Raw genomic sequence first — 25,003 nt, forward strand, 5'->3', positions numbered from 1 at the left:
CCCCCCCCCCTTTTGATCGATCGAACAACGAGACGGTGATGAACTGACCGTGTTTTGTGATCATCTATCTAGCCTTGCCTACGCCGAAATGCGCCTCATCCTGGCCAAAATCTTGTTCAACTTTGACATTGAGCTCGTGGACAAGGAAAAGGACTGGCTCGATCACAAGAGTTATGTGCTTTGGGATAAGCCAGCCTTGGACATTTATTTAACCCCGGTCAGACGATAGAATTTCCTGCAGCTGGATCTATACTGGATGTGATTTTGCAGCATGTAATGTCATTTTAAGCACTTTCATCTCATGACTCGTAAAATTTAAAATTTTAGAATTTTAAAATTTGACATGACCTTTTTTTCCTTTTTTTTGTTTTTTTTTTTTTGAAATGAAAACAAGTGCGGTCTCAGACTTGGTCTAGTCCTCCTTCAAAACCTCTCCAGGCACTGCGACAAACAAACGGTATGCCTCACCAGCCTTGATGTCCTTGCTGTTAACATGCGCCTCAGGTAGCACCTCCTCGCCACGCTCGCCCCTTCTAACCGTGACCTTGTCCACGCTGGGATCCCTCCGGATCCTGACCCTGAAAGTAGCCCCCCTAAACTCCCGGGTGACCTCCATCTCGTCCCAGTGCGCCGGCAGCTGCGGGTCGACCAACAACCCCGTAGCGTCTCCTCGCAGCCCACACAACCCCTCAACGACGCAGCGGTAAACCCACGCGATGGTGCCCGTGTTGAACAGCTGCGACGACCGACCGGCCGTGCGCGGGTGCTCGCGCCACGCGCCGCGGTAGTAGTTGGGAATGTAGATGGGCAGCTGGCCGCGCGCGAGAAGGTCGTCCTCGCCCGGACCGGGGATCATCTGCCTCAGGTACTTGAAGGCGCGCTCCGTCTCGCCCGCGGCGTACAGCGCGTGGACGAAGAAGACGGCCGCGTGGTTGTACACGGCGGCGTTCTCGGCCGACCCGGGTGCCTTTTGCGTCACGCGTCCAATGTCCTCGCGCATGCCGTCAAACGCCGGCGCGAACATCTGCACGCCGTACGGCGTGGTCAGCTGCTCGTCGATCTGCTCGAGCATGGCGGCGCGGCGGCGGGCCGGGTCGGATGTTTTCTCCACGGCGCCGCCGAGCATGGCAAAGGACTGCGGGTTGAGCCAGATGCGGCCGTGCGGGTCCGTCGGCACGCCAAACGTCACGCCGTCGTCGGTGATGCCCCGCGCGTACCACTCTCCCGTCCAAAAGTGCCGGTTGGCCGCCTCGTTGACCTCGGTCGCGCCGGCGCGGTACCGCCCGGCGAGGTCCCGCTCGCCGTGCTGCTCGCACACGTCTGCCCACAGGTTCAGCGCGAAGCCCGTCGCGATGGTCAGCCACCCCGACACGCCCTTGCCCTTGATGCCGACCATGTTCATGGGGTCGCACCAGTCGCCCTGCGCGATGTAGCTGAGCCCGCGCTCGTCGCGGGCCTTTTCGCACAGCAGCCAGTCCATGGCGCGGGAGAAGCGCTCGAACACGGTCAGGGTTTTGCCGTCGGCTTTAGTGGTCACGGGTTCGTCCAGGAGCGCATAGTCTGCCGTCTCGGAGAGGTATGCTTCCAGCGTAACGGGGAGCCAGACGCAGTGGTCGGTGTGGGGGATCTGGTTGATGTACTTGAGCTCGGCACCCTCGGCGAGGATGATGCCGTCGGGCATGGCACCTGTGGCTTCTTGCTGGGACAGGGCGGTGAGGAAAGCTTGCCTGGCCACCGCCGGTTTGATGTAGCTCATTCCCATGTTGTCTTGGAGGTAGTTGCGGGTTTGGGGGTCGGTGCTGAGACGGTTGACGTCGCCGTGGTAGTAGACCTGGCGGGCAAGCCAGTTGTTGACAAAGTTGTTGAGTCCTTCGTCGGGAGTCTCGATGTTGACGAGACACCCGCGCCCCTTTTCTATGTACGCCGCGTAATCCTCGGCCACTTTTGCAAACGACTCCTTGCTCAGGTAACGGCCACGCATCTCCTGGATCTCGGCGTCGTCGTACGCCGGGCCAAACATGAAGCGGTACTCTCGGTGGTCGTCGGGTCCCAACTCCTCCCGGTATTGTACCACGGCCGTGGGCGTCTCATAAACAGCATCGCTGTTGGAGAGGTTCGGCCGCGTCAACGCCGACGGTGCGTGCAAACCCCCCTCGCCCTCGAAAGCGGAATGCCTCGCCTCCCAGGCGGCCGGCTCCGTCTCGCAGAGAAAGTAGGTCTTGTCCTTGAGGAACCTGTTCTTCTCCCAATCGGCAGCCTTTTGGTAAGGAGTCACGCAGGTGGCCACGATTCCTTGCAGGTCAGGACGCCACTTGGCCGACTGGTTCATCCAGGACATGTACCCGATGGTGAAGTGTGGGTATACGCTGACCTTGCGGGCGCGGCCGGAGAGGTTGGTCACGCGCACGGTCCACAGCTCGGCCACGTCGTGAGTCGGGAGGAGCAAGGTCATGTCCACACGTAGCCCTTCGAGTTCGGCCCTCCAGCGAATGTCGCTTTTGCCGACGGAGAAGACGAAGCTGTCGAGGTTGGCACGGACGGCCTCATATGGGGCAGAGAACAAAAGACCGGTCTCCTCGTCCTTGATGTAACAGAAGCGACCCGGGTAGTGAGCATAATAGTTTGGCTCGGGCTGCATAAAAGTCTTGGCCTCGACGTTGGGGGCGTATGAGTACTTTGCCGGCTCGGGCTGCATGAACTGAGCCGTGGCATACCCCCGACATGTGGCCTGGATCATCATCCGTTGGTTCCATAAAAAGCCGCCGGCAGATGGCATGGCCGTAGGGCTGGTCAACTCGTATCGCTCCCCATTTTCTGTGGGACGGAGCAGCTGTGGTTGTTGAACTCTAACGACAGTCATGATGGCAGTGTTGGGTTGGTGGCCGCTGTGGAGCTGTTTGTTCTAGGTCGTTTTGGACGAGGAAGAATGGGAAACAGAAAAGAGAGGCGTAATGGAAGAAGGCTGGCGCCTAATAACTTCCTCTGTACTAGTCTAAACTGCCCACACTCGACAATCCGGCAGTTGATCTACAGAGCAGCGGGCTAAATACTACCGACCGGACAGCTGACAATCGGAGTATAACCAGGTTCGGGAATAAGAAAATTGAATTTGATTGGAACGAAAACAAACCGACGTCAACTCGGCAAAGGAAAAGCCTCGTCCGCCAGCATCTCCACGACCAAAATCTGGGGTCCCCACAGTTTTGTCAGCGTGGGGTGAATCCTGAAGCGAGGTCAGTCGGTTTCTCTCCGAAATTTGTGAGAGATATGTCGCTAGCGGGTCGGCATTCCGGCCCGACAACCAACTTGCCAACCCCGGTGTCGTGTTACCAACATGACCCTGCCTGTTTATTAGTCGGGGAGAAAAAAAAAAAAGAAAAGAAAAGCTGCAAGGTCTTTTTTAACCCCCACGTGAAGCATGACTGTCAATCAATTCGCGCGCTTTGAAAAATATGGGTTTTTCGTGTTGCTTGGCGAAGAGGTTTGGTTGGCGAGTATGGGTTGTACGAATTTTGGAATGTTGAGAAATATCCAAGTGTGTTGGGCCGCAGAAAAAATAAGTGACGTGATGGCGTGTATGTCACGTGTATCCCTGATAGTCACCAATGCTTCTTTTGTAAAAGGTTTATATGCTTTTTTTTGTTTTTTGTTGCCTATTTTGTTCAGCCAGCATCGCGAGTAAAATGCAGCCTATGGAAGATTTCAAACCTTCCTTTGATATCATATGTAAATAAATATGAGCGCAAAGTGAGAAGAATCTGACCTAAAAAAACAATTGTTTGCAGGGCCATACTGGGCACAGCCAAATTGATCCACCATTTTCGTTCGAATTCTTTGATGAGCCACCAACTATCTGCCTACCTACCATTTCACCCATCCCTCGCCACAAAATTATCCTTGTGAACCTGTGGCCCGCATCTGATTTTGATTTAAACACTTACTCATTCAACGAACAAGACAAAGAGATGTAGGACACGTAGCGAGCCTTCTCGTGGACCAGTACTGTATCTGTATCCTTTCAGCCTGTTTAGGTACGCAATAAAAGGTTCCCTGAAAGCATGCTTGTCTTTTGTCTCGGTCGCATACCTAACATTTGTTTTGTCTGCAGCGAAGCATCCGCAATGCCCCAAGAAACAACCGAAAACGATTGTCCTCAAGCGAGAGGGAATGACAAAACCACCAATGCGGCCAAATCTTCAGCAAACACAAGTCGCAGATATCATCACGCTCCTCTCATCGAGTCCTCATACGGAGAAATCCGAGCGCTACAGGATCCTGATGCTTATATCAGGCACCTCTGTACTAAGATGGTTTCGGAACGTCCTTGGATCAAGTTTGAGGAGATATATCATCACCTCAGATGTGTTTGCACACGTCACTCATTTCCGGTCCGGCCAGGTCCGGGATGTTTCAATAATTCCCAAGGCAAGCCTAGCCACCAGATCATCGCCGACTTTCCAATGTCCCACCGGTGCTTTTTGAGCTTCAACCGGCTTTTAGAGTACCTCAAGGGCTGCTTCACCACGCACAGTGATTGGCGAGAAGCCGTCAACAAACATGGTGAACTCCCTTTCGACCCCGAGCTGTTTACCCGAGGCTTTTTCGCCGCTCGTACGGCTTTGGGTTACGGAACAACGAGATTCACTCTCCTGGGTGGCCCCAAAGAGAGAGGCTGGGCCGATGGAATAGCAAAGTCGAAATTGGATTATTTAAACCACGACCCCAACACCCCACGAGGCCAAGTCCACCCTTTTTGGGCAGGCTTTTACGAGCATCAGGTTGCCAACTGGGACCACAGAATAGAGCCGGCAGTCAAAGAAGCCATGCGAACTTTTGGGAAAGATCGGAGAGAGCTCAAGCGGAAACGGGATTATCCCAATGACGAAAACTCATCAAAGCGTCCAAATAAGAGGGACACAGCCAAGGCTCAGAACGATTTCGTTGCTGCTGCCATGAAAAGACTCGTTGTATCGGACCAGCCCAGAGTCAACCCACCCGCAGAGCAGACAGAACCCGCAACAAGGGATCAGGAGCCTTTCGATCAAGCCAGCCCTGCTCCTATCATACCCCAGAGTGTACCTGCTGCCAATTCGGAAAGCGTTCTCGCCACTAGTGACGACACACTTGGCAAATCTGTCTTTGATCCCTTGTCCTTTATGTACACGCCCGAAGAGGACTCGAAGCATCATGTAAGGCCTTCCAAGATCGACTTGCAGGCAGCCAAGGCGGCTCGAGAAGCAACCAAGGCTAAAAGCAGCACGCTTGATGAAAAGGACGTCTCCGAGACGGTCGGGGTCTACGATAACGTCAGCAGTGATGGGAACGTATTTGAGACTAGTGACGACGATGACATCGAGGCCGGCCAGCGGAAGACGCCGTCAAAGATCAAAGGCGGATTTGCCGTTCCACAAGCCGCAAGAAATACAGATATTCCTCCGCCTAGGAAGACCGACACTTCCAAGTTACCGGCGGACACGGGCAGCGCTGCGACTGAACCCCCAAAACCAACCATAAAATCAGTAGCAGATTTGCCAACAGAGACCCTCACAAAGTCCTCAGCCAAGCCCACTAAACCCATGTCGAAAACACCCGGGAAACATGTTGCGGTTTCACCCACCACTCCTCGCCCCAGCACCAGGCTAGTCAAAAACCCCCGTGGTCAGACCTTTCAGAGGTTCCCTGCCGGGATGGACGCTCAGGATGGCGAGGACAGCGACAGCTCGGTGACAGTTGGGTTCCCGACACCCCGTCGGAAGCGGATGTGAACCTATCGCCGTCGTCAGCCGCGACAAGTCAACGACTCCCATGGTGGGTGATGATACCTGCGATGATCTTACCTTAACTTGACTTATTTTTACGCGATGCGTTTGTCCTCATAGCATTGCGTTGGTTAGGCCGGCAAATGTTCAGTCTTGTAGCACAGTTTATAAGAGGTTTTGCGTTTGTACTTGATAAATCAGGATCACACATACCAAAGACAGAGGGCATCGTCAGGGGGCGTTACTTGATGCGCAAACGTCAGTGGCAATTGATTCTACTTAGCCGGACTTACCATACAAAACCTTGATCTCATCAATAACAGCATCGGTGACTTGCTTTGTTGTGGCTATCCCACCCAAATCTGCAGTGACGACGCCCTTTTCGCATACCCGCTCCACAGCCTCCAGTAGCTTTTTGCTCGCCTCCTTTTCTCCCAACCACGCGAGCATCTCGGCGCTGGTCCAGAACGTGGCTATCGGGTTTGCGATGCCTTTTCCTGTAATATCGAACGCACTACCATGTATCGGCTCGAACATGCTTGGGTTTTGACGGGAAGGGTCCAGGTTCGAGGTTGGTGCAATCCCAATAGAACCCGCCAAGGCTGCTGCCAGATCGGAAAGAATGTCGGCGTGCTGTGAAAATTTACACTAAGTATAAGTCGGGAGGCGGGCGATCACCAGTAGGGGATTATTTACCAAGTTTGATGCGACAATTGTATCGCAGCTTTCCGGCTTCAAAACCATCCGGCAAGTCATGGCATCAACCAACATCTTGTCCCACGTCACGTCCGGAAAATCCCGGGCGACTTCGGCGGCGACCTCATCCCACAACACCATCCCGTTCCTCTGCGCATTGCTCTTGGTGACTACCGTCAACAACTTCCGCGGCCGGTCCCTGGCCAGTTCAAAAGCAAAACGCATAATTCGTTCGACGCCATGACGGGTAAAAATAGCCACCTCGGTCGCCGTCTCCCACGGCAGACCACGGTGGGACCTTCCTCCCTGACCAGCATACTCGCCCTCGCTGTTCTCCCGGACGATAACCCAGTCCAGGTCCGAGGTGGCGCAGTCCCGCAGAGGGGACCGCGTGCCGCGGAAGATCTTGGTTGGGCGAACGTTGGCGTACTGCTGGAACGGCTGGCAAATTGCAAGGCGGAGACCCCATAGAGAGACGTGGTCTGGCACGTCGGGACTACCGACCGCGCCAAAGAGAATGGCGTCGTGTTTTTTGAGCTCGTCGAGGCCGCCGTCTGGGATATATTTGCCCGTCTTTTTGTATGTCTCTGAAGACCAGTCGAAGTGGGTGAATTCGATGTTGAACGAGCCTAGGGTGTTGGTCAGGGTGTTGAGGACAGCGATGGAGGCATCAATAACCTCCGGGCCGATGCCGTCCGCCGGTATGGAGGCAATGCTGTAGGATTTCATTGTTTTGAGAAGCCTGATTTTGATGCGAACACAAATGGCTAGATTTTGTAGGTCGAATGTTGGTTGATGAACCAGATAGAAAATACATATCTAATGTGTGTTGCCACTAGGATGTTTGCCATTGTATAGCTACGACTTGGTGCCCGGGATTCAAAACATCAAGTCGGGGTTTCGGCCCAGACTCGGATCCCCGCTTCATCGGCTGACGAGCGGTCTTGGTGCAGCGAGTTGTTGGCATGTCTAAATGCATTTTATCCGATACCGGCCATACATGTGGGAGAGGAATAACAAGCCGATAACTATCGACCATTTCAATTACATGGAACAGTTTTCACTGATAAAAGCTGCTTCATTGGCCGCCTGCTTGCTGTGATTTTGGTGGTGTTTAGTGTTTGAGGGAAGAGTGGCTCAAGCGATACAGGCCTTGGCCTGAAAGACGTTAGTTGGGTCCCACTGCAATTTAGGCTTTGTGCCATTGTTAACAGCAACAAGGCGCCAGTTGACAACCCAGTTAAACGCGTCTAACTCGATGTGCATAAATCACGTCGCGTCAACAGCCCAACTTTCACGGATTCCTTTGGAGAAGATAGAATTTGATTTCTGTGGTTTTCTATCAGCATGAGGAACCATGGAAGTTTTTGTTTTTCTCTTTTTTTTTGTGACCCGTCCGATCTTCTTCACACCACGCCGAGACTTGTACGCTGTATCCTCCCATTCCAGCATCCATCCGTCGGTGACAATGAGCCGAAATGCCCCCTCACTGGCCTCGAACGGCAGTGAAGATGCAGTGGCAATTGTATACATTTCGGGCCAATAAATCTCCGAGGTGACCTTGAAGGTCTTGGATCACCACCTGAAATTCCATCTTGCAATTGTTTTGCAAGGGAAACATTGCTGCCGGCCTTTTGCTATTTTTTATAGCAGGTAACCATGGCACACGTCTTCTCCCTTTTTCCAAACGCCAAGCCAGGTTATGTCGACGGCCGACAGACAGAGACCGGCGCCACCAGATTTCCAGACACCCTCTTCTTCCGCGGGCCACTCAAGCCGAACCGGATCGAGGCCGACATCTTTGAGCTCGAGACCAGCGGCGAGATCCCTTGCACCATCGACGGCGTCTTTTTCCGCGTCCAGCCGGACTCGCAGTTCCGTCCGGTCTTTGAGGATGACGTCCACTTCAGCGGCGACGGGAGGGTCAGCGCCTTTCGGTTCAAGGATGGCCACGTCGACTGGAAGCAGCGCTACGTGCGGACCGACCGGTTCCGTGCGGAGAGGGCCGCCCGCAGGGCTTTGTTTGGAAGGTACCGCAACCCCTTTACCGACAATGAGATGGTCAAGGGCATCATCCGGACCGTTTCCAACACCAATGTCATATTCTGGCGTGGAGTCCTGCTGGCCATGAAGGAGGATGGACCCCCGTTCGCCATGGACCCTGTCACGCTGGAGACGATTGGACGCTATGATTTCGAGGGACAAGTGGACTCGCCGACATTCACAGCTCACCCCAAGTTTGATCCCGTCACGGGCGAGATGGTCGCCTTTGCGTACGCCGCGAGTGACGATGGCCAACGTGCCAGCCGCGACATTGTGGTCTGGACCTTTGATGCTCAGACTGGTGAGAAGAAGCGAGAGCATAGATATAAAGCTCCTTTTTGCGGCATGATTCACGACGCCGCATTAACCGAGAATTATCTCATATTGCCGCTCACACCTCTCAAGGCCAGCTTGGAGAGGCTGAAGAACGGCGGCAATCACTGGGCGTGGGACCCTGAAGAGGATCAGCTCTATGGCATTGTTTCCAGGAAAGGCGACAAGGATATAGTATGGCTCAGGTCCAACAATGGTGAGATGGCAATCCGTTTGAACAACAGCTATAATCATCGTTGCACAGCTGACCAATGCACTCCACAACTAGCCTTCCACGGCCATGTCGCAGGAGCATATGAAAACGAACATGGCCATATAGTTTGCGACTTGACCGTAGCCGACGGTAATGTATTCTACTGGTGGCCCCCTGAAGACTCTTCGCTAGGACCAAACACTCGCCAAAAGCTCACCGCAGACACGCACCGCTGGATCTTTGACCCCAGCAACGAGTCTGACACACGCGTGAAGCCCGGAGAGCTTTATGGTACCAATGGAGAGTTTTCCCGAATCGACGAAAGGTTCGTTGCAAAAAAGTACCGCCACTTCTGGCAGCTTCAAATAGATTCTTCACGCGCTTATGACATGGCCAAATGTGGTCCGCCTGCCGGGGGTCTTTTTAATGTAAGTCGCTGTTAGGAATTTCGGACATTATTGTCCATAATCGGTTGTGAGGACTTTTGATTGACTTGACCTCTTTTCTTTTTCGCTAGGTCATTGGACATTACGATTGGGACGAGCCCCGTAATCAAGACGGCACTCGCTTCAAGGACGAGTACTGGGCCGGACCGACCTGTACGTTTCAAGAACCAGTCTTCGTTCCCAAGTCAGACGACGCAGCCGAGGGCGATGGCTACGTCATGGCGCTAGTCAATCACCTGGACGTCCTGCGCAACGACATTCTCATATTCGACGCGCTCAACCTCGCCAAAGGACCGATCGGCGCCTGCCACCTCCCGCTGCACATCGGGATCGGCCTACACGGGAATTTTGTTGAAGAGGCTGATATGGCGTGCTGGAGGTCGGCCCGGGAAGCCAACGGCGACATTTGTAATGCGCGTCATGCGAGCGAACCGCTGCCTTGGCAACGGGAATTAATTGCCAAAGCTGCTATACAGGGAGTCATCTAGATAGTCAGGTAATCACCATGGTTACAATGCAGCGTGAGATCGACGGGCGAAAAAAAAAATGGCCCATCATACTTCTTGGGGAAAAAAAAAAGGATCAAACAGATATGCAGACGTGCATAAGGCAAATAATCACTATCCATCTGACAGTCTTCCCACATATCGACTTGAGCCTGGGCGGACAAAAGACCCCGAATTTCCCACTATTTACCCTATCTGTGATGGGCCTTTTTGCCGCCACGCGGGATATATTTGGGGGAGTTTGTTGCTTGGTCCCTTTCCCTAGGTAGTGATCTCCAACAAGGTACTCCTCTCCCACCCTCAAAGCCACTCAAGACCCGGAGAATCTTTGATAACCCCTCTCTCGGTACTATATAGCCGAGCTTTCTGTCTCTTGGCGATCCCTTGCCCTCACGTATCAACATTTGACAGACGGTTACATAGAAAGACAAAATGATGGCAAAATTGGTGTGTGCTTCTTTGGGGAGGCCATTGCGAGTCATTCCAGGAACGAGTGCCTTTTTATACCTCTTCATACCCACGACATTTGTTGCATTCAAAGTATCTCGGAGTGGCAGCAATAAAAGGTCATTATAATATCTTTTTCTTTAGTTGGTACTGAAAGGTGGTCTTCCCATCCATCTTAGCATTGTTGCTTTTAAGTCATGTCTTCACTTGAGGTCGCTCAGCTCCAGGAGACTGTTAGAAAGCTGCAGCAACAAGTTACCCGACTGAGTGGTACGTACGCAACCCTTGGCCAAACGTCTGTTGGTTGCATTGTTTCTCACGCTGTAATCTAAGCAAATTAATAGATCAAGAGGAAATCCGAAAACTGCAGTACAAATACGGTTACTACTTGGATAAATGTCTCTACAAAGAGGTATATAGATCCGCCGCCATAACAAAAGAAAGTCCACTAACATCACAGGACAGGTCGTCTCCCTCTTCTCCGACGCACCAGATACATACGTCCAGTTCCTGGGCGGGCGATACCACAAAAAGTCGGGCGTGCATCGGTTGTACGTAGAACGATTCGGTAAACTCTTCACCGGGGGACGGAACGGGCCAGTCCACGGCTTCCTGCTCGACCACCCGCAGCTGCAAGGCGTGGTAGACGTCGACTACGACGCCTCGCCACCCGTGGCGCGCGGTCGTTTTCGCAGCCTGATGCAGGCGGGTGTGCACGTTTCACAGGCGGCGGCGCACCCACGAGGCGTCACGCAGTGGTGGGAGGGCGGTCTCTACGAGAACGAGTACATCAAAGACCTCGAGGAGGGGGGTGGCTGGCGCATCTGGAGGCTGCGGTACTTTCCATTTTGGCACGCCGACTTTGAGCATGGCTGGGCCTACAAGGTCGCCGGTTTCGTACCGTTCCAGACCGTGACATACCCCGAGGACGAAGCTGGTCCCGATGAGGTTCTGGAAGAGGACCAGAGGATGATGTGGCCAGATACCAGAGTCGTGCCGTTCCATTATGACCACCCCGTGACTGGGGAGAGTGTCAAAGAGGAGAATATGCGGGCACCTGTGTATGGGTCTGGGCCCGCGGAGGCAAAGCCCGGACTGAAGCTTGACTAGTTCCGGATGACGATGGGGAAAGTTCGTTGACTATTCATATAGCTTTGTTGTTTCCGATGCTTGATCGACTAGAACCTGAAATCAACTGAAGTCTGCTTATTTTGACCTCATTGGAAATCATGCATTGTTTTCGGTAACCATGGCGTTCGTACGAGCCTCAAAAATCTGGCAGATGAAACAAAGGGTCGTCACCATCCTGACCATAAGACTCCATCATTCCTGATACGCTGATTTCGTCACCAGTTATATTAGTTTTTTTGTTCCGAATATAATTATCTCTCCGAGCAAGAAACGGAAAAACTTACATATCGTGATGAGAAGCAATGCCAAAGGTATACAGTCCCGGACTATCATGCCCTGGATTGAACCCGCTGTCGCCATTAATCAGGCCATGTTCTTCCAGCTGCGCCATGACCTCGACCAAAACGTGCCGCGTCCAGAAAATCTGATCCATGCCCTGTAGTGTATGCAGCAGTTCGGAAATTGCACCGATGGCAATGGTTCGCTTCTCCTGTCTCTCTTTGCCAGCCGTATCTTGTCCATTTGACAAGGCAAGCAGAAACACCTGTAGGTCCTCCAACAAGCATGACGTGTCAAGAGTCATGAGGCTAGTAAGCAGCTCGGCATCGCGCATATAACAAAGTATTCGGAGGCTCTGAGAAGCGGCCTCAAGACAGAGCGCGGAAAAGTCTTTGAAGTACTGGCGTTTGGCATCGCTGGCCGTGCGTATACGTTGAGTTGTGCCTCGTGGGCCACTTGCTGATCCAGCTTCCGCGCACGATGTGCCTGCCTCACTTCTGGCTTTTTCTGTGGTACTTTGCGCTGTTTTCTGTCGACGGTCTGGGTGCATAACGATATGTAGGAAAAACGGCCGAGTGATGAAAATCAGTGTGCTCCAGTAGCGCAGGTGTAAAGTTGCGATACTAAGGTTTATGGGAATATTGTTAATAAGCCTTTCTGACCATGTGCAAAATTTATGAATTTCATCGAGCCTTACCTTCGCTGGTGATAAGGAGAGGCCTGTGTGATGCTTTTGAGGTGAAGGGGTATACTGTTGAACCACCGTTGGATAGATGCAACAGCATCCGTTATTGATGATATTGAGGCTGCCGCGTAGCTGCTGCTGCCTTGATCCGCCGCAGCTCCGGCTATCCCACTTGGCCTCAAATATAGCAACTTGTTCACACCTCGCTTCAACCTAGACAGCTGACATGAAACAGCCAAATAGTCTGGAGGCATGTTGCTTCCAGGCTCCAAGACTTGTTCCAACAAAAACTGAACAGACTCTGCCCCATCTTCCTCCAATAATGATGGAGGATTGCCGTAGCACAAGGCCACGTCCAGGTCAAGCATGTAAAGGCTGCAAAATATGCGAAGATCAGACTGGCCTTGAACGTTGCTTCGAAAACTCATGCTCTTGGAGAGATTCAGACCTAGGCTGAGAGCAATCCTCGAAGCAGCGCCGATATAAGCATAGGCGGTGTTTGAGTTGATGGAGCTCTGCAATGCGATACTCTAAGCAGGGGTCAGATAACTTGGTGGCTATTATATGCTGCAGGTAAATTGGAATGCATACCAGGATGCACAAGGCACGTATGGCATCGACATTGGCCTCATCAAAGAGCACCGGGACCAGCGATTTCGCAAGTGCTAGGTATTTGGATGACGTCGCCTCGCCTGCGGCCTCACTGTCGCGTGTTGTTAGCGCGAGTATGGCGTAAACCGAGCAGAGCATAGAGGCGGATGCGTAATTTGAATCCCGGGCATAGATGCGATCAAGAGCCGCGTAGAAGGTTTCGGCACGGAAAAGCCAATAGATGGGGTGTATCTCGCGGAAGAAGCGATCGACACATTGGAGGCACAGCTCCCTCATGGGCAGAAATATTTGTTTCGGGGGCGTCAAAAACATGCCCGTCACAGAGAAGGCAGAGGCAGGGGCCTCTGGGGGGCATGGAGGGGCTGCCGTGAGCGGTGTTACCAGCTCATTTGGAACATTGGCCGACGATGTTGGGTTGGCACGCTGCCTTGGGTTGATGGACCTGACGGCGGCGTTGAAGCCATAACCTCCCTCCAGACCGACATGCCTAGGAGTACCTTTAGAGTCAATAGTAAGCCAGCCCAGTTCTTTCTGGAGATGATCTATTTCGTCGATGGTAATTGTGCTGCCAGGATTGAGTCCTTTATCAGCACCTGGTTCCGCAGCACCAATGGCATTTCTAAGGTTAGAGGCTCCAATGTTTGTTCGAGACTTTCGCAACTGTTCCACTATATTTTCTGTCGGCTTTGGTAGCCTTCTTTCAAGCGAGTGGACGAGCTCTCGGAGACTATCAAGGTTTATTGGTGTTCCCGGTAGCAGAAGTCCCAGTGCCCGAGACATGAGTCTGAACTCCTCCTCTGGAGACATGTCAGTGATTGAACAAAAAGACTTATATGAGTGCTAACCTACCTGAGACATGATAGTATGGACGCTGCCGTCTGAGTTAGACAAGTTGGTTATCTCAAGTCAGTAAATCGAATACGCAGTTATTTGAAGGATCGCTCTTGCATCCAGACGGGCTAACCTTCTCGAGGGATCTACCTGACAAGCTGCCCCGATGCTGGAGCAAAACTATGGCACCGTCTCCATTAGCTACATGACCACGGAATTCACAGTCCAGCACAGACAAGAGGATAGATAGTATGTGATTGACTAACTTGACAAGGTCCGGGAACTTGAGTAAGTAGAGTAAATATGTCAGTCTTCAGTTTGCGATGAGAGCGTGAAAGAGTTTTTGCTACAGCTGATGGCACTAACTTGGATTAACACACTGTAAACGGCTCAGTAAACCAATTTGTGTCAGCAAACAGTAGCGACGTTGCTGCGATCCTACTTGCCCAGGCCCACCAAGGCCGTTGCGGGTCTCTCGGGAGCGAAATTCGAAGCACACCTTCGTCTTACGACTCTTGCATCGATCGCAGCTCATCGGCGCCCGCCGCTTGGTTACGTGGTCTGCCTCGGGGTCCATTGCGATGGGGTTTCCGACGTGGCCAAGTCTAGCTTCACCGGGCCGATCGACCCACCCGACCGACGTGTTGAGAAAATCTCCGAAGGGCCTGCAGGGCTGTTAGCCACCTAGCCGTATGTATGGGGACCCCTTTTTTTTTCGCTTGATACATTCGCCGTAGTTGTCTAATGTTGGAAGGTTGCAAGTTTTTCTCGGAGATATGGCGCTGAACAAGGACAAGAGCGGTTCGGTGAATGTTTGAACCTTCCATGACGAAACGGAGATTTTCAATGACCCCGCACGCTGATGAGGCAGAGGCAGACGACATGGTATCGGGTATGAGCCGGAGGTGACTCCTTCCTAATTCTCAAGTCAAGTTTTCTTCTTTTTTTGGTACCGGTGGACATGGGCAGGCAACTGGCCATTGACAGCCAGAGTTGAGTGCTTTACTGCCATCTCCGACTGCTCCTTCCCGGGCCCGGTAAACAGGCTGCATGAAGACAATTATCAATTTTGCCACCTCCACTTCAGGTTCTTGTTGCACATGGCCGGGTTCGTTTTGACGTGACATCCAATTGTTGATTCAGCACGAATGTGATGGATGTGCTGTGGTTTTGGTTCAACGAGGATACGTGCGTCAAATGTAACATTGGATAAGGTCTGGTAGCTCCATTGAGGTAAGCATCAAATCTTGGCATAAAAAGTGAGCTGAGCACCTAGTTTTAGTCTATAGTAATCAAGGGATGGATGTTATTGCCTAAAGAAACTGACGTACGGTAAGGTTGTTGGGTAGTTGGGTTTGGGTGGGTAAGGTCAGCTTGGTGAAGGTAGCGCTTGCCTGGATTGACAAGGGAGCGACAAAACTATCTCGGCGGCAGTTTTCCCATCTCCTAAGGTAAACCTACCTTGTCTAGGTAGCTACCTAGGTACGCAGGGTGGGTGAATATACAACGTCGTATTGTTGTAGATACGACTTCAGCCTCCATAGGTAGGTAAGAACGAGGTTCTCTACCGGCTCGGTCTCCTTGGCTGTTCCACTAATTGAGGAGCAGTCAATCATCACGTCTACGGTGTTTGAGTTCTAGTGGGCCAAAACTCAAAGCTCCGAACTTGATCAGTGGTCCCGCTCTTATACCCGCCTGGCGGACCTTTACAGAAATTCCTTTCAAATCCGCAAACTCCGGTTTTACCGTCATTTATCAACATATCAATCCTGGGCAAATCCAGGTATCTGTCGAAAATCCTTGTTCGGCGTAACTATCATCACTCGGATGTAAGCATACATTCTGGTTTACCGTCTCGGCGATTATATCCATTTCTTTCATGGGTGACAAATCCAGCACCCTACCTTGCTATGTATGGTACTGTGGAAGGCCTCGTCGTTTGTGGTTTGCATGCCCGCCTAGGTAAGTAGCTTGTACACTGCTTAGCACCCACATCAAACAAAACGGGTGAATTGTCGCAGTATACTTGTGCTCTATAAGGAAATATGACAATTTTGAACTCAAAATTCGTGTACGAAATGCGACATTTTTCAAATCAAACTTGGTATTCCTGATCCATAGGGACATGGCATGGCACCCTCAGGGGTATGCAGCCCTCCCAGGCTCCGTCGACTCTGGAACCCACCGGTGAGTATGTGCCAGTACCTACCTACACACATTCCTGTCTTGTAAACGTTTGAACAAAGTATATAAAGTGCACACGGATGCTAGTTCACTGTGTGGCACCCGTTGTCTTGCTGATCGATTCACATTGCACACCACCAAATTGGAAGCACTTGGAACGTCCAAAGTTCACGCCAGATTTATCCTGACTACAATATAATATATATCCAAATCCCCCAAGACAACTCCAGAAAAGGCCTCCAAAATGATTGCAAATGGCAACGCTACCAAACTGCCCGAGGTCAAGCACACGCAGATGCTGATCAATGGCAAGGTGATTATACCGGGCCACTTGCATCTATGGGTCTATCATATATGTAGGACTTATAGCTGATTAGGATCTCTCCTCTACCCAAACAGTTTGTCAACGCCTCAGACAACAAAACCTTTGAGGTTGTGAACCCAAACACAAAGCAAAAAATTGCCGATAGTGAGTGTTTGCAAATATTCTGGCTAAGGTGGACTGGGACTTTTTACTACCTCTCAAGGGTTACTAACAAACAAATCAACCAATTCCTCTCCCATTGATAGTCCCGGAAGCAACTGAGGATGATGCCAACGCCGCCGTTGCTGCTGCCAAGGCCGCATTCCCAGAGTGGTCCAACACCGACCCCGAAGTTCGTGGCAGCTATGTATGATCTCCCTAACTACCTTTCGTCGACATCTTTCTCCCCCATCACCTTAACTTTGCCCAACCTCACCTAACCTTGTCTTTGATTATAGCTCAAAAAACTCGGCGCGTTGATGCGAGAGCACCATTCAGAGATCTCCCAGCTCGAGAGTGTCTCCATGTATGGAATCCCATCTCTTTAGCCAGTCAGCTGGCCCTGATCTTATGCTCAGGAAATGAATACTAACTGAAGCGACTTCCCACATTTCTCTACTTAAAGGGGCCGTCCGACTTCGCTTGGATTTGATACTATCATGGCAGCCAGAATGTGTGAGCAGTTTGGGGAAGCTTGGCCTCATATTCAGGTAAGAAACTTCAAGGAGATCTATAAAACGTGGAAACGTCTTGGAAATTAACATTGTCGTCTTCACCTCACAACAGGGCCACTCTTCTTTGAACACTCCAGGCTTTATCGGAATGACTCTGCGCCAACCATACGGTGTGGCTGCTATAATCATTCCCTGTAGGTCTTCCTTTTCTTCCGCAATGCTTTGCCTGATTTCTATCCACAACCTGTAGTGTCATAATAACATCAAACTCTTTATGAAAAAAAAGGGAACGCACCCCTCTTGTTCATTGGCATGAAGTGCGCCGCCGCCCTGATAGCCGGCAACACAGTCGTACTCAAGTCAAGCGAGAAGGGTCCGCTGGGCGTGGCGCGCGTCGCCGATCTGATCCAACAGGCCGGGTTCCCCCCGGGAGTGTTCAACGTCATCTCGGGCCACGGTATGCCGTCGGGCTCCGTGCTGGCCCACCACATGGACGTGCGCGTCATCTCCTTCACGGGGTCCACCGCCACCGGCAAGCTGATCCAGCAGGCGGCCGCCAAGTCCAACCTGAAAATGGTCAGCCTCGAGCTCGGCGGCAAGTCGCCATCCATCATCTTTGCCGACGCCCCGAGCCTCGAAAAGGCCGCCGAGGCCACCGCCCAGGCCATCCAGATCAACAGTGGCCAGATGTGCATCGCCAACTCCCGCTTGTACGTCGAAAAATCCATCGCCGCCGAGTTCATCGAGATCTTCAAGAAGAAGTTCTCTGCCGTCTCGGCAGGCGACGCCCTCCGCGCCGATGTCAACCACGGGCCGCAGGTCGACGTGATCCAGTTCGACAAGGTCATGGACTACATCGCGGAGGGCAAGAAGACGGGCAATCTGGTGATGGGCGGCGGCCACATCGAGGGCACCGACGGTTTCTTCGTCCAGCCGACTGTCTTCCTCGACCAGCCCGAGGATGCACGCGTCATGAAGGAGGAGATTTTCGGTCCCGTCGTCAACATCAACACGTTCGAGACGGAGCACGAGGCCATCCAAAAGGCCAACGACACCGAGTTTGGTCTCTACGCCTCCGTCTTCACGCGCGATATCTCCAAGGCAATGCGCGTCGCCAAGGCGCTCGAGAGTGGATCTGTAGGAGTGAATTGCAGCTCGACCTCGAACGGTAGAGACATGCCTTTCGGTGGCTACAAGCAGTCTGGGCAAGGTCGTGAGGGCATCTTTTACAGCTTGGAGCATTTCTTGGAGCAGAAAGCTGTCCTGATCAAGGTGGATGAGAGTTTCTGAGGTCCCTGCAAGGCTGGCTTTTAATTCTTGGCTGCCTGCTGTTGAACATGGTTTATTCCTATATACAGTCTCTTGTTTGTTTAGTCTATATACCTATTTACCCAGCTCACTTACACGTAAAGCAGCCATTATCCAGTCATGGTCTCCTTCCTCTTGGCAAAAACCTCACCGAAAACATCTTCAGCATGCTTCTCTGCGTCATGCTTGTGCACCCAATCCTCCCGCGGGAACGCGATGCTCTTGGGGTCCTGCTTTACCTTTTCCCAGTCCGTCTTGTGCCACATATCCCTGGTCGTCTCGCCCGTCTTCTGCACCGCCTTTACGCGCTCGTAGCGAATATCCTGGTGTGTCCACAGCGCCGCGGGTATTTCTCCCTTGCCCGCCCTCCGCAGGCACACGGCCAGCGTGACGCCGTCCTCCATGGCCTGGGTGGCGCCCTGCGCGCTCGTGGGCAGGAAGGGGTGAGCCGAGTCCCCCAGCAGTACGATGCGGCCCGCGTCGCTCACCCAGCGCGGCAGCGGGTCGCGGTACACGAGCTTCCAGTCCACGACGCTCGGCGTCTTGTCCACGATGGCCGTGCACACCGGGTCCCAGCCCCGCAGGAGCGCCTTGACCTCGTCCAGGTCGCCGGGGAACGACCACGACTCGTCAATGTCGTGCTCGTCCTTGTGTGTGAGCACCCAGGAGCAGTTGGTGCCGTTCTTGATGGTTGATGTCAGGAAGTGCACGTCGGGTCCGATCCAGCCGTTGAACGTGTCGCCGTTTTCGCAAAACTCGCGCGTTAGTGGGTCTTTTAAAAGTTCAGTGGTCGGGAACCTAGCAGTTAGAGATAGTTAGTGGTATTCTTAAAAGAAAATATTGGCCGCATTTCAGACTCACCACGCACGCCAGACGGCATAGCCACTACTCTTTGGCTTGTCAATATAGCCCAGCACGAGTTCTCTAGCCTTGGATCTAACACCATCCGCACCTACGACAACGTCACCATACACCTACTTTCACATTAGACCCTGTTCACCAATTACACTCCATTTTCGCGGTGACTCTTGGCAGCTTTCAACACGCACGCACCTTCTCACCACTCCTGAGCACGATCCCGGCCTTATCCTCCTCCTCAAAGTACTGCTCCACATTCTGCCCAAGGTGGATAGGGATCCCCAGCTCATCCCTCGCATAGTCAAAGACGACCTGGTGCAGCTCACCCCGGTGCCCATTGAAGACAGGCGCGTCGGCCACGAGGGGCGGCGACGGCTGGTGCAGCACCACCTCGCCCGTGTCCCACTTGTGGATGCGGAAGCCGTAGTTTTGCAGGTTGATGCTGAGTTCGCGCATCCTCTGCGCGATGCGACCGGGCCGGGACGGATCCGAGGGCAGCGTCCAGCGGTGGAATATGCGGCCGGCGTTTTGGCCAAAGGATATGATGTCGCCCAGCGACTTGAGCTCAGCGAAGCTCTCGTACATCTCAACTTCGTGACCTTGCCGCTTGCATTCGATCGCCGCCGTCAGGCCGCCGAAGCCCGCCCCTACGATGATCACCTTGATTCCGGTCTTGGGCCTGGTTTCCATCTTGGTCCATGTAACTGTGACGTATCGATGTGATTGAGTCGTGCAAAAGTCTTTGCAAAACCACGGGCGCGCAAAGGAAAAAAAAAAAAAAAAAAACCCTCACGCCCCTTAAAATCAATGCTAATAGCTCTTTGAACCCGACACTACCCCGGAGGATCGCCGTCCAGACCAAGCTTTCCCCCGCTTGAACATCATCTGCCGTGGCGCTTGTTATCCGGCGCAGGCCGGCCTTAGTCCAATCACATAATGGCAGTACCTCTGCAGCAGTCCCCGCATCATCACCTCGATGCCATGCGCGCCAACTAGGTAGCTAAGTCGGCGCGGCAAATCGTTTGCTTTGCTCGCTTGTCTGGTTCTCAACAATGATGCATCCAGTTTCCCCTCTTTTTTTTTTTTTTTTTTTCGCTCGGTTCCATTTCCCCGATGCCCTAGTATAAGGGTCGTTCTGGTTCGTGGGCGAGGAACGGCACCAAGGTTTGGGGTAGGCTGTTGTTGTCCTGGTCAGCCTAACAGTAAAATATGAGTATTTATATGATGAAGATCTCAACGTCGTGCCTACCTGCATAGAGACCAAACCAAGTTACGGGTTCATCGTACACCCCGAAACCGTCGGTGTGCGGTGGGCTATGCTGGCCTGTTATGTGGGTAAATTTCGCATTTCAGAACGAATGACAGCGAGTGGCGAATCGCGAATCGCGAATCGCGAATTGAGGTTGTTTTTATGATTCTTGGGAGCAATATAATGGGACCGAGGTCATAGCCTGGTCCAACAGAACGTAAAGTACCTTGTGTTGCACTAAAACACCGTCAAAAACGAGAGCTCCCGTCAATGACTAATGTCAGTGACTAGGGTAAATATAGCCTGCGACACCTTGCACTTGCATTAGTGGACCGAGTCAAGATAGCTTTGCAAGCTCTCCGGAACACCCGTAACCTTTCGCAACCGTTGTCATAAAGCACATGCATTTTACTGTCTTGAGCAGCTGCTACGCTTGTGCAAGTCAGAATTCTGTGAACTTTTATCCGATCCCACCTCGCATCAAAACTCAGTCTCTTGAATATCTAGATAATTAGCCATGACATCTCATCCGGAATGGAACGCAAAAACTACGGGCACTGAAGTCGCCCAGGCGTTTGGAGACGCCATCAAGGGAAAGAATGGTATGCCATCAATCGAACACCACCAATCACCTCGGGGTTCCTATGCAGCAAAACGAAGTACCTAGCTAACTCAACAAACCAACAGTTGTAATCACTGGGGTGTCACCAGGGGGCCTCGGGTCGTCCACCGCGCTCGCGGTCGCGTCGCAAGCACCCAAACACCTCATCCTCGCCTCGCGAACAGTCTCCAAGCTTGAGGAGGTCATATCGGACATCAAGCAGAAGTACCCTGGCGTCAAGACCGTGCCGGTCACCATCGATCTGGCCTCGCTGGACTCCATCCGCGACGCAGCCAAGGAGATCGAGTCGCTTCTAGCGGGCGACGGACTCAATGTGCTGGTCAACAACGCCGGCGTCACAGGCAAATCACGGAATGCAATCACCACGCCCGACGGGACGCGGCTGGATAAACAGTTCTTTGTCAACCACATCGGCACCTTCCAGCTCACCCACCTCCTGACCCCTCTGCTGCAGAAGGCGGCGGCGGGCTCCCCCAGCGGCGCAACCCGCGTCGTCAACATCAGCAGCCAAGGCCACTTCGTCTCGCCCATCCGGTTCTCGGACTACGCTATAGAAAAATTCCCAGACGAGGAGGCCATCCCCGAGGCGGAGCGAGCCAGCCGAGATAGCATGCCTCCTTTCTTCTTCAAGGGGATGGACGATGAAGGTTTCCCGGGCTTCGTGGCGTACGGGCAGAGCAAAACGGCAAACATCTTGCACGCGACCGAGCTGAGCCGGAGGCTGAAGGGCAGCGGTATCGTGGCCTTTTCCGTCCACCCTGGCATCATCGATACGGGATTGGATCGCAACCTCGATGAGGATTTCACCGACAACTTGAAAGGCATGGCGCCGGATCAAGTCAAAACCCTTGACGGGGGCGCCTCGACAACGCTTGTGGCGGCATTCGACCCGGCGTTGGGGCAGGTTGATGTTGGCGGCGATGTGACTGGTTACCTGGCAGACTGCCAGCTGACTGAGCAAGCGGTTCGCGATTATGCCAAGGACCCGGCTATCGCGAAGAGACTATGGGAAGAGAGTGAAAGAATGCTACAAATTAGCAAGTAGGGCGGATCTCCTTCTGATCATTCGATTCCTAGCGCTGTAGGCATAACTCTAGCAAGTCGCCATAGAACAACATTAAATTAGTATATGATCTCAGACCGTGGCGGCATTCTGAAGCCCTGCCTCAACCTCCACACTCGTGCTATTAGATTGTTTTTAGGTCACATTTTATTGTTCGAAAGGATTTCACCATCCGCCGTCGTCGTCTGAGCCATCATCTTCGACGTCGCCCATGTCCTCCGCGTAATGGTCCACCATGCCATTACTGCTGCCGTCATCTTCCTCACCGCTATCGTCGTCAGATGCAATGTGGTCTGTGGCATCATCGGAGCTCTCTGGTCCATTCGAATTCGAAGCACCATCCGAGTCTACTGGATTTTCGGTTCGATGAAGACTTAGCCTCTCCGCAAAGGTGAGGTTTCTGCCACGGTCTCCGGTTGCGTCTTCGTCCTCGGAATCAGAGCCGTCTTCGGTAGCAGAGTCATCAGGGTGGCTGCTTTGTGACTTGGTATCTCGTACCGGGGCACCGTCGCTGCCGCTGTCACTTTGTTCGTTTTCGTCCTCATCTTCGCTGTCAGCAGCAACTACGCGCCGAGATCTGCGCTGAATCTTGGCTGGTCGAACGTCTTCGTCCTCGTCCTCCTCGTCATCTGAGTCAACCACTCGCCTCGACTTCCGCTTGTTGGAGGGACGAACGCTGTCGTCTGCATCATCAGATTCCAAAGGTGCACCATTTCCATTGTCATCACCTTCATTTTCGGTGTCTGCGCCGGATGAATCTTGGGTGGGTGAGAAGCCATTGAATAGAGGAGCACCTTCTTCATCCCCAAGGTCCAAGTCATCTTCGTCCACATCTCCCGAATTGTCAGCGTCCCACCCTTCGCCCTGTTGCTGGTCAGAACGAGCATCTTGGTCGAAATCGTCGTTTTCGATAAAGTCATCCATCTCACCATCGTCCTCTTCACTTTCAACATCTTCTCCATCATCACCATCCATGTCGGCCCAGTCTTCGGCATCACTATCAGGCTCGACTTCTTCGTCATCGTCCAGATCTTCCAACTTGCTTTCTTTCAGCCTCTGGAGCCGCCTGTATCCCGCCCCGCACCTAAACATCACCATGGGCCACACCTCGATGCCAGCAAGAAGCTCAGAGATCATCATTGGGAACTCAAAATTCCCGTCACTGTCTCCAAAATTGGGCGGCATTTCAGGTGGGTTGTCTTCTGAGAATTCCTCGGCCCAAACACCGAGATCTTTAATCTCTGGGAGGTGCTCGCGGGAGTCTGGAAATTCAAACTTGTCGATCTTGGGCCATACGTAAATAAGCCTGGTTTCGGTTTCCACGCCGTACTCATTTTCCTCCACATGGCGCAGTTCGTAGGCGCCGGTGGATTCTTCTTGGCCGCACCAGTGCATCGAGCTCATGGGCAGTCTACTGCTGTTTTTGACCTCGTAGACCGCCTTGAGGTTAGGAAAGGTCAAGAGCAAGCCGAAAATATGTGCAGGGTCGCCCAAACCGTTTGATGCGTTGATAATTGCCCCTCGCTCGTCAAGGGAAACGGCGTGAAGAGAGAGATGCTCGACGTTCTCAGAAAACCCAGGAATTTTATAGTGTTCAGTGCCTTCTGGGCGTAGAGGATCCGGCTCCATCCAGTCTTCCCATCCCTCAAGATTTACAAGACCAACAACATCCTTGCTGCGATTGAAGCGCACAAGCGAACAGTCGTCATCGCAGATGGCAAGGGTGTCAGGGAGGGCCTTGAGCACGATATCGCGGCTCTCGTGGTTGATTTGCAGCAGGGTAGCCACACTCTCGTACTGCGGGACTAGGGTGAACTCTGGATCTACTCGAATTAAATCTCCGACCATTCTGATGTCGACTGTCACTACCCGTGATTCCGCGCAAACCATAGGACTGAACAGCTCCCAGACTCGACAGCGCAGCTCGGCAGGCAGCTTTGCGAACTGTGGAAAATCGTAATCTGTCCAGAAGCTGATGGTTTCGCTACCATCAAGCAAGCCGTCTGTGCGTCTCCCGATTGCTGAGCTTCGATCTGATTCATCTTCGTCATCGTCATCCTCGTCATCGCCAGACTCTGAGGCCTCGAGGTCCAGCAGGCCGCGAGCATCGTCATGAGCATCTCCGTCCTCATTTTCATCAGAGTCAGAGTCTGCCCTTGGCTCCGAATCAAAATCCTGTTCCAGATGCGACTGTGAAGGGGACTCGGCATCACTTGGAAGCTCTCCGTTGTCGGATGCATCGGTTGCGTCGTTATCGCTGACGTCTGACATGTTGAAATGTTTGTCGTCACTGCGATATCTGGTGTGGGTTCTAGATGCCTTGACTGGCGACTTTAGATTCTGAAAATACCAAGCAAAAAAGCTAAAGCTGGAAGAATGAGAATGATCCTAGTCTAGGCTACCTGGATGTAACCTGATATTGCGACTGTGCGTTTCCTGAAAGAAGCAGAACAACAAAAAAAAAAATAAGAATACCAGATCTAGTTCGTTGAGGCAGCAAACACGTGCACTGAAGCGCGACGCGACTGATCGAGTTTGGATGCCCCACCCCACCAAACTTGGTAAGTGCGTGCATGGGATGGGATGTTGGACTGATCCCTGCGCCAGGATCCTTGCCAAGCCCCGCTTTGCCCCTTCCACAAGATTACCGTTCGTCAGATTTTCCTAGCAAGCCAGCCAGATTCCTCTCGGCATTTCTTGACTATTATAGCAACTCTGACGTGCAGCCTTCAACCCGATAACTATCGTCGCAATTTTGGGTATTCGGCATGCCCGCCTAT

At 52.6% G+C, this 25,003-nt stretch overlaps 11 protein-coding genes across 11 annotated transcripts in view; 6 read left to right on the forward strand and 5 right to left on the reverse strand.

The window, feature by feature from the left end:
- The window catches only part of PgNI_00978 (uncharacterized protein), a 2,416-nt gene extending 1,995 nt beyond the window's left edge, over positions 1-421 (forward strand). Inside the window, exon 4 of the mRNA XM_031121055.1 lies at positions 73-421. Coding sequence (XP_030986699.1) covers positions 73-229 — 157 coding nt within the window. The 3' untranslated portion in view covers positions 230-421. The remainder of the gene's footprint in view (positions 1-72) is intronic.
- On the reverse strand, positions 413-2,860 carry PgNI_00979 (uncharacterized protein; the record flags this gene model as incomplete). The annotated part of the gene is made up of 1 exon (XM_031121056.1): positions 413-2,860. The coding sequence occupies one exon, from the start codon at positions 2,858-2,860 to the stop codon at positions 413-415; it is 2,448 nt and encodes an 815-aa protein (XP_030986698.1).
- A 1,261-nt stretch (positions 2,861-4,121) lies between these two features.
- Positions 4,122-5,765, forward strand: PgNI_00980 (uncharacterized protein; the record flags this gene model as incomplete). The annotated part of the gene is made up of 2 exons (XM_031121057.1): positions 4,122-4,362; positions 4,426-5,765. The coding sequence occupies 2 exons, from the start codon at positions 4,122-4,124 to the stop codon at positions 5,763-5,765; spliced, it is 1,581 nt and encodes a 526-aa protein (XP_030987734.1).
- PgNI_00981 (uncharacterized protein) lies at positions 4,970-7,379 on the reverse strand. Its single transcript, XM_031121058.1, has 3 exons — positions 6,456-7,379; positions 5,838-6,392; positions 4,970-5,767 (listed from the first exon to the last, which is right to left on the reverse strand). Exons 1-2 carry the CDS (start codon positions 7,182-7,184, stop codon positions 6,039-6,041), a joined length of 1,083 nt encoding a protein of 360 aa, XP_030987735.1. The 5' UTR covers positions 7,185-7,379; the 3' UTR covers positions 4,970-5,767; positions 5,838-6,038.
- Positions 7,380-8,114: 735 nt separating this feature from the next.
- On the forward strand, positions 8,115-9,958 carry PgNI_00982 (uncharacterized protein; the record flags this gene model as incomplete). The annotated part of the gene is made up of 3 exons (XM_031121059.1): positions 8,115-9,027; positions 9,100-9,452; positions 9,542-9,958. 3 exons carry the CDS (start codon positions 8,115-8,117, stop codon positions 9,956-9,958), a joined length of 1,683 nt encoding a protein of 560 aa, XP_030987732.1.
- Positions 9,959-10,476: 518 nt separating this feature from the next.
- On the reverse strand, positions 10,477-14,845 carry PgNI_00983 (uncharacterized protein; the record flags this gene model as incomplete). Its single annotated transcript, XM_031121060.1, has 12 exons — positions 10,477-10,693; positions 10,768-10,835; positions 10,889-11,760; positions 11,839-12,456; positions 12,531-13,048; positions 13,110-13,927; positions 13,980-14,008; positions 14,095-14,141; positions 14,228-14,244; positions 14,328-14,340; positions 14,418-14,626; positions 14,688-14,845. The coding sequence occupies 3 exons, from the start codon at positions 14,843-14,845 to the stop codon at positions 14,333-14,335; spliced, it is 375 nt and encodes a 124-aa protein (XP_030987733.1). The 3' UTR covers positions 10,477-10,693; positions 10,768-10,835; positions 10,889-11,760; positions 11,839-12,456; positions 12,531-13,048; positions 13,110-13,927; positions 13,980-14,008; positions 14,095-14,141; positions 14,228-14,244; positions 14,328-14,332.
- On the forward strand, positions 10,621-11,533 carry PgNI_00984 (uncharacterized protein; the record flags this gene model as incomplete). Its single annotated transcript, XM_031121061.1, has 2 exons — positions 10,621-10,693; positions 10,884-11,533. The coding sequence occupies 2 exons, from the start codon at positions 10,621-10,623 to the stop codon at positions 11,531-11,533; spliced, it is 723 nt and encodes a 240-aa protein (XP_030987730.1).
- Positions 14,846-15,723: 878 nt separating the features above from the next.
- Positions 15,724-20,094, forward strand: PgNI_00985 (uncharacterized protein). Its single transcript, XM_031121062.1, has 9 exons — positions 15,724-16,458; positions 16,545-16,614; positions 16,716-16,816; positions 16,908-16,975; positions 17,075-17,159; positions 17,236-17,317; positions 17,410-19,229; positions 19,293-19,401; positions 19,481-20,094. The coding sequence occupies exons 1-7, from the start codon at positions 16,390-16,392 to the stop codon at positions 18,411-18,413; spliced, it is 1,479 nt and encodes a 492-aa protein (XP_030987731.1). The 5' UTR covers positions 15,724-16,389; the 3' UTR covers positions 18,414-19,229; positions 19,293-19,401; positions 19,481-20,094.
- Positions 18,542-19,979, reverse strand: PgNI_00986 (uncharacterized protein; the record flags this gene model as incomplete). Its single annotated transcript, XM_031121063.1, has 3 exons — positions 18,542-19,229; positions 19,293-19,405; positions 19,485-19,979. 3 exons carry the CDS (start codon positions 19,977-19,979, stop codon positions 18,542-18,544), a joined length of 1,296 nt encoding a protein of 431 aa, XP_030987728.1.
- A 683-nt stretch (positions 20,095-20,777) lies between the features above and the next one.
- Positions 20,778-22,910, forward strand: PgNI_00987 (uncharacterized protein). Its single transcript, XM_031121064.1, has 2 exons — positions 20,778-21,140; positions 21,226-22,910. The coding sequence occupies exons 1-2, from the start codon at positions 21,056-21,058 to the stop codon at positions 22,203-22,205; spliced, it is 1,065 nt and encodes a 354-aa protein (XP_030987729.1). The 5' UTR covers positions 20,778-21,055; the 3' UTR covers positions 22,206-22,910.
- PgNI_00988 (uncharacterized protein) lies at positions 22,389-24,494 on the reverse strand (the record flags this gene model as incomplete). The annotated part of the gene is made up of 1 exon (XM_031121065.1): positions 22,389-24,494. One exon carries the CDS (start codon positions 24,492-24,494, stop codon positions 22,389-22,391), a length of 2,106 nt encoding a protein of 701 aa, XP_030987736.1.
- Between the last annotated feature and the right edge of the window lie 509 nt (positions 24,495-25,003).

The sequence above is a fragment of the Pyricularia grisea genome, assembly GCF_004355905.1.
Source record: "Pyricularia grisea strain NI907 chromosome Unknown Pyricularia_grisea_NI907_Scaffold_1, whole genome shotgun sequence".
Lineage (NCBI taxonomy): Eukaryota > Fungi > Ascomycota > Sordariomycetes > Magnaporthales > Pyriculariaceae > Pyricularia > Pyricularia grisea.